The 7,806-nt window shown below is 34.5% G+C and overlaps 1 protein-coding gene across 1 annotated transcript; it reads right to left on the bottom strand.

Moving 5' to 3' along the window:
• Positions 1–262: 262 nt before the first annotated feature.
• Positions 263–2,500, bottom strand: LOC130630029 (uncharacterized). The gene is made up of 4 exons (XM_057443431.1): positions 2,446–2,500; positions 2,049–2,342; positions 852–1,952; positions 263–372 (listed from the first exon to the last, which is right to left on the bottom strand). The coding sequence occupies exons 1-4, from the start codon at positions 2,498–2,500 to the stop codon at positions 263–265; spliced, it is 1,560 nt and encodes a 519-aa protein (XP_057299414.1).
• Between the last annotated feature and the right edge of the window lie 5,306 nt (positions 2,501–7,806).

The raw sequence follows: 7,806 nt of genomic DNA, 5'->3' as shown, positions 1-7,806 counted from the left end.
CACCTTGGCGCACTGCTCGTATTTGCAGACATTCCGAATTATTTTTGTAACAACAACGCTTATAACAACCTGTACAGCTATACCGCATAATCAAATTTCAGTTATTTTTAACTTTTTTACACCGTTTTTCAAACAACTATGCAGACTAAAATTTACTCATTAACCATAAAAAATGATTACTTAGAGAAAATATAATTACAACCCTAAGTTTACTCTTGGGTAATATCATTGCGCATTTCCTAAATGCAGGAATGTCGTCGTCTTATTTCTTCATCATGCTTCTGACTAAATCTTTAATGTCGCTTTTGTAATAAGTGCCTCCAGTTCTTTGCAACGCAAACTGCCAATGCTTTTTAGTCACAAGGCCAAAAGCTAAAATAAGAACAGATTCAGGCTCAAATAATTGGAGTTTCTTGAATTTTCCTTTTTTACCCATAAAAATAATGAAACAAAGAAGGAACTTCTCAAAAAGAAATATCAACAATTTATGTATTATTATTCTTTTAAAAATGTTAACAAAATTTATAACATTCACACGTATAAACGTGCTTTTTCAAGTAAATACGGTATATATCATTAACGAATAAAATGTTGACGTAACTTGATTGAATTGGTGTGTATGTTCAGACTTTTGGAACTAAAAACGAACACAACTCTTTAACGACGTTTCGGCCGTACGACGGCCATTTTCAAGTATAGCTATTTACAATTGACAAATTCAACACTATATACAAAATATCGTACGATATATCATCGTACGATCAAATATTCCGTAGGGGCAAGTCAATTATCTGAAAATAGAAATAATGGCATTGATGCAATATTTCTATTAAGAATTGGCTTATCCCTACGGATTAACAAGCTTTCCTTCAATTCCAAATCAAAATTATTAGATGCGGAGGAGATAATAGAAAAATTATCTAAAGATGGTCTATTTTTACAGAAAACAACATGCTCCAAAACCGCACTAGGGTTAATAGATTTGACGGATTTTCCAGTCAAGGCAGAAACGGCCATGTGTTCGCAGGCTCTAACTTTCAAATGTCGCATAGTTTTCCCATAATAGATGGCATTGCAGCCATCACACTGATATTTATATACGACTTTTGAACGCAGAGCCTTTGAAACACGGTCCTTAAACCGGAAAAAATTGCCAATTCTACAACCCGATTTGAAAATAACCCTAAGCTTACAGCACGGAAGATGCTTATCAAATGTTTTAACTAAGTGAGTTCGCAGTTTCAACGATATATTACCCAAATATGGCAAAATAATAAGAACTTCTAAATTAGGCACGGTACTGAAAACTTTCTTATCTTGAAACATTCTGTCGAGAAAAGACTTAATGCATTGATCAATCAAACTTGACGGGTAGCCATTTCTTAACAGAATGTTTCTAAGATCTTGCATTTCTAAGTGAAACCTAGAAAAATCAGAAACAATCTTAAATATCCGAAAAATCAATGTCATTATCAAACCCGTTTTATATTCTTCCGGCAAAAAGCTGTTGTAATTCGTGTAAACACCACTAAATGTAGGCTTCCTATAGATAGATGTAACAAACTTCGATTCATTGCGAGAAACAGATACGTCAAGAAACGGAAGAGTTTTATCGGCCTCGCACTCAAACGTGAAAGATATGTTGATGTGTTGCCTATTAAGATAGTCCTTAAATAGAGGCAAATGGCTAGGAGATGAGAACAACACAAAAACATCATCAACATATCTTTTATAATACACTGGCTTAAAGGATGATGGACAATTATCCAACCAAGTCTTTTCGTGGTGCGAAAGAAAAGCATTAGCAAGGCTGGGGCCAAGAGGTGATCCCATAGCTACCCCATCGACTTGCTTGAATAGTTGACCGTCAAACGTGAAATAAGAATTTTCTGTGGCCAGAGAGAGGAGTTTACGAAAATCACTTTTGCAAAAATTACTGACTGGGTCAGTCTCTGAAAATAAAGAATCAGTACAAATATCTATAGTTTATTGCAAAGGAATATTTGTAAATAAAGAATCAACATCTAGGCTAGCCATAAACAAACTACTGTCCTGTTTACTAATTTCTTCAGCAAAGGAAAAAGAGCTGAAAACAGTATACTCATTAACTGTTAAGGGTGCCAAAAGTGGTACAAGAAACTTAGCCAAATTGTAGGTGGGTGTATCGATAGCCGATAAAATGGGCCTAAAAGGTGGACTTCCGTTAACAATAGATTTGTGAATTTTACATAAACCATATAATATTCCTAGCTTTGACCCAGTTGGTTTAAGTTTTTCATGTAATCTTCTTTCCAAGGAACCGTTGTCAAGCAAAGTTTTCAAAACTGCTGTAACTTTTTTCTCTTGATTGATGATAATCAATCACAATAATCTATTTTTACATAAACTATTTCATGAAAAATTGCCTGCTTCTATCCTTATTTATACTTATTTATTAGGAAATGCCTAAAACAACATCATTCAATTTCCAACATTTGCTTATATTCCTTGTCATCGCCATGTCCTCTTCCCCTCAGTGGACATCGTTTACTAAGAGATTCTGTCGACCCTTGTGTGTCTAAGGGTGTTCCAGATTTGAAGGCTGGAAATTGGAAAGTTAGTGAGGCAGTTCTTTCTGCTGATAGTCATTTCAATTTCAAAAAGATTTTAGGTTTGCATCAGACTGATCTGGCTGGCGTAGACCATACCACCAAAGAGCACTTATGCGAAAGGTTGTTTCAAATATCATTGAAGAAGGCGAGGAAGATATTTTCCATCTAGAGCTGTGCAGTTGCAACGGAATTGGACAAAGTGGTGCTCCTGTTTATCTTGGAGAACAATTCTTTTATTGCCATTTTTTATTGTCTAACTTGCTTTTATAATAGGGCCAACCTACGACACCCTTTCCTTTGCAACCAATCTTGTGAGATGGGGAATTGAGAATGACAAAAGTTGCCTTCTGTGCAAGAAATCATCCTCAAATGTCTCTCACATATTGGGTGCCTGTAGGACCCAATACGTGCTTAATCATTAAGAAAAAAATTTGTATGGCAATAAAAATACAAAGTACATATCCCATGTTTATTGTTCATACAATTTATTGTACTAGAAACTATAAGTTTCTTCAAAAAAATACAACAAACCACAAGTTATTTTTATTCTTTCTTCCTTTTTTTTCCGTGACTTTTTTACATAGAGGAGTTTGGGGAAGCTCCTGATCGGAAGTTCTATGACAACCGTCAACAAAAAAATTATCCTCTTGGAACTCGTGCCTACGTTTACCAGGAGTCTTTTATTCAATGATATTAAACACATTGTTAAAAGAAGTCTTGTAAAATGATTCTTCTAAAAATGCGTTCAAATCCAGAGAATTGTTAGCTCGGGGACATCCTTAAGAGAGCAGGAAGCAAACGTTAAGCAAAGTCCCTCAAAATAATTTTCTGTCATAGGGTTATCATTGGTAAAACGCAAATTTTGTTACGATGTAATGAGTGCTTAAACTATGAGACAAGCACCAAGCTTCCTCGAAAACTTTGCATATTCCACAACCTATTGATATTTAGTGGTGACAACTTTGTCCAACTTCAGTATAGTATCTCGTATATCGATTTCGGTGCCTTTGTACTTTCAATCTACATTTTTTAAAGCATCTTCCACACTCCCTATATATCGGACGAATAGTCTTAAATATTTTGATTTCAGCCTTTCTTGCAATTGGGCAAACAAAGTTATGTTAAAAAATAAAAATAAAAAAAAATAAAAAATAGGTTATAATAGGAAGAAAATTATAGAACTATAGAATAGAACAATTATAATAATTCTAAAGACAGACTTTACCGGGTTATTTAAATTAGAACGGTCACGCTCAATTAATAAACTCTATCAAAGTAAGGTTTAAATCATTAAACTCTTCCCGAGTAGTGGGAAGTTGTGATACGATGCTGGAGAGTGATTGCAGAACATCAAATGTTCGGAAACGGCATTGGCCTGGGGACCACCTGTAGGTGCAGAAATACCTAAATGCTCAGACATACGGCCACTACACTTAAAACGACGATGACGATTCGCTTGCACAAAAATTCAAAGGGTTGAGTTTTTAAAAGCGTCTTTATCACATTATCACCTAAAGTTTTTCATCAAAAGCTTTGCCATATAAACATATGAAATCTTTTAGAAACTGTTCGTATCTAAAAATATAATGGTAAAATAAGTTTCAAAATCATATTCTTCTACGTCATTCCTATACACAAAACCCCACAGCAAGATTTTCTCTTTTTTTCCTAGAACCGTTCTTAAGAGACAGAGCGTATGATCTAAATAAATTTAATAAATATCCTTTAATATTTCCGTAATTCCATTACATAAACTTACATCATTTTATCATAAACATAAAAAATCTCACCTTGGCGCACTGCACGTATTTGCAGACATTCCGAATTATTTTTGTAACAACAACGCTTATAACAACCTGTACAACTATACCGCATAATCAAATTTCAGTTATTTTTAACTTTTTTACACCGTTTTTCAAACAACTATGCAGACTAAAATTTACTCATTAACCATAAAAAATGATTACTTAGAGAAAATATAATTACAACCCTAAGTTTACTCTTGGGTAATATCATTGCGCATTTCCTAAATGCAGGAATGTCGTCGTCTTATTTCTTCATCATGCTTCTGACTAAATCTTTAATGTCGCTTTTGTAATAAGTGCCTCCAGTTCTTTGCAACGCAAACTGCCAATGCTTTTTAGTCACAAGGCCAAAAGCTAAAATAAGAACAGATTCAGGCTCAAATAATTGGAGTTTCTTGAATTTTCCTTTTTTACCCATAAAAATAATGAAACAAAGAAGGAACTTCTCAAAAAGAAATATCAACAATTTATGTATTATTATTCTTTTAAAAATGTTAACAAAATTTATAACATTCACACGTATAAACGTGCTTTTTCAAGTAAATACGGTATATATCATTAACGAATAAAATGTTGACGTAACTTGATTGAATTGGTGTGTATGTTCAGACTTTTGGAACTAAAAACGAACACAACTCTTTAACGACGTTTCGGCCGTACGACGGCCATTTTCAAGTATAGCTATTTACAATTGACAAATTCAACACTATATACAAAATATCGTACGATATATCATCGTACGATCAAATATTCCGTAGGGGCAAGTCAATTATCTGAAAATAGAAATAATGGCATTGATGCAATATTTCTATTAAGAATTGGCTTATCCCTACGGATTAACAAGCTTTCCTTCAATTCCAAATCAAAATTATTAGATGCGGAGGAGATAATAGAAAAATTATCTAAAGATGGTCTATTTTTACAGAAAACAACATGCTCCAAAACCGCACTAGGGTTAATAGATTTGACGGATTTTCCAGTCAAGGCAGAAACGGCCATGTGTTCGCAGGCTCTAACTTTCAAATGTCGCATAGTTTTCCCATAATAGATGGCATTGCAGCCATCACACTGATATTTATATACGACTTTTGAACGCAGAGCCTTTGAAACACGGTCCTTAAACCGGAAAAAATTGCCAATTCTACAACCCGATTTGAAAATAACCCTAAGCTTACAGCACGGAAGATGCTTATCAAATGTTTTAACTAAGTGAGTTCGCAGTTTCAACGATATATTACCCAAATATGGCAAAATAATAAGAACTTCTAAATTAGGCACGGTACTGAAAACTTTCTTATCTTGAAACATTCTGTCGAGAAAAGACTTAATGCATTGATCAATCAAACTTGACGGGTAGCCATTTCTTAACAGAATGTTTCTAAGATCTTGCATTTCTAAGTGAAACCTAGAAAAATCAGAAACAATCTTAAATATCCGAAAAATCAATGTCATTATCAAACCCGTTTTATATTCTTCCGGCAAAAAGCTGTTGTAATTCGTGTAAACACCACTAAATGTAGGCTTCCTATAGATAGATGTAACAAACTTCGATTCATTGCGAGAAACAGATACGTCAAGAAACGGAAGAGTTTTATCGGCCTCGCACTCAAACGTGAAAGATATGTTGATGTGTTGCCTATTAAGATAGTCCTTAAATAGAGGCAAATGGCTAGGAGATGAGAACAACACAAAAACATCATCAACATATCTTTTATAATACACTGGCTTAAAGGATGATGGACAATTATCCAACCAAGTCTTTTCGTGGTGCGAAAGAAAAGCATTAGCAAGGCTGGGGCCAAGAGGTGATCCCATAGCTACCCCATCGACTTGCTTGAATAGTTGACCGTCAAACGTGAAATAAGAATTTTCTGTGGCCAGAGAGAGGAGTTTACGAAAATCACTTTTGCAAAAATTACTGACTGGGTCAGTCTCTGAAAATAAAGAATCAGTACAAATATCTATAGTTTATTGCAAAGGAATATTTGTAAATAAAGAATCAACATCTAGGCTAGCCATAAACAAACTACTGTCCTGTTTACTAATTTCTTCAGCAAAGGAAAAAGAGCTGAAAACAGTATACTCATTAACTGTTAAGGGTGCCAAAAGTGGTACAAGAAACTTAGCCAAATTGTAGGTGGGTGTATCGATAGCCGATAAAATGGGCCTAAAAGGTGGACTTCCGTTAACAATAGATTTGTGAATTTTACATAAACCATATAATATTCCTAGCTTTGACCCAGTTGGTTTAAGGTTTTCATGTAATCTTCTTTCCAAGGAACCGTTGTCAAGCAAAGTTTTCAAAACTGCTGTAACTTTTTTCTCTTGATTGATGATAAAATTCAGCTCCTTCTCTTTATCACATTTAACTTTTGCAAACTAGAAGAACAAAAATTTGAAAAAATTGGTCAATGTAGAATAAAAACTAATTATCATTCTTTTAAAAATGTTGACAAAACACTGATTTGTTGTTAATGAACAGAATTATGGTGCTTCACCGTCACCAAAAAGACTAAATTTCCCCATACATACACATAAATAACTTAAATAAATACATTGGAATTAACAAAAAATATACTTAAAGCGAAAAACCTAAAACCTCTTTCCTCCCCACAAACATCACAAGAGAAACCAATGAAAATTATAGGTATAAGAAAGGACAAGAAAGTAATTTTCACCAGGTAGTATGGGTTGACATTACCCATTTTGCTATTCTCTATCGTCCCTGTATACTCTGATGAGATTTTTTCTGATTTATTATGTAACCTAAATTTTGTGACAGAAAAATCAATGTTTCCTTTGCTACCCGCATGGACTCCAAAGTTTTTGCCATCAGTAACATGTCGTCCAAAAACACTACCATCCGCACCATTATTCTTCGAAGAAGAGATATTGGAATCTTCATTAGTTTTGTGAAGATCAAAGGTGCTGGGCCCAGACCAAAACACAGGCAGAGGAACTCGTAAAGGCTTCCCTCCCAAAGAAACCGGAGAAACCTTCTCGATTGACTGCTTATTGGTATGCAGAAGTATGCGTCCTTCAGCTCTATTTTGCACATAAAGTCGTTTTGTTGTAGCAGATCCCTGAGAAGCCCTAAACTTTCCATCTTGAAATGGGAATATGGTATGAAGCTGTTCAAATGTTTCAGGTTTATTATCGGACGATTTCCACCGTCCTTTTTTGGTATCACAAACATGTTGCTCAGAAATTGGTTTGGTACATGACTCACTTTGTGAATAGCTCCTTTTTGTACCATGCTTAATACTTCGTTGTTCAGCAGTAACCTTGCCTCTTGACTTATATAAGGAGTCAGAGGTTTTTGATTTTGCTGAGGTACAGAAAGGAATGGGATCACATACCCTTTTACTACAGACAGAATATTTTGATCTTGTGTCAATTTCTCCCAATTC

This window comes from Hydractinia symbiolongicarpus, chromosome 1, assembly GCF_029227915.1.
Source record: "Hydractinia symbiolongicarpus strain clone_291-10 chromosome 1, HSymV2.1, whole genome shotgun sequence".
NCBI lineage: Eukaryota > Metazoa > Cnidaria > Hydrozoa > Anthoathecata > Hydractiniidae > Hydractinia > Hydractinia symbiolongicarpus.
Note: the sequence above shows the minus strand (reverse complement) of the source record. Positions and strands in the feature narration are given on the sequence as shown.

Coding starts and splice junctions, on each gene's coding strand:
- LOC130630029 (XM_057443431.1), bottom strand. CDS start 2,500: ATGGCGATGACAAGGAATATAAGCAAATGTTGGAAATTGAATGATGTT. Junction 1,953..2,048: donor AGAAATTAGTAAACAGGACA/GTAGTTTGTTTA, acceptor CTTTATTTTCAG/AGACTGACCCAGTCAGTAAT. Junction 373..851: donor GAAGGAAAGCTTGTTAATCC/GTAGGGATAAGC, acceptor TTCTTATTTTAG/CTTTTGGCCTTGTGACTAAA.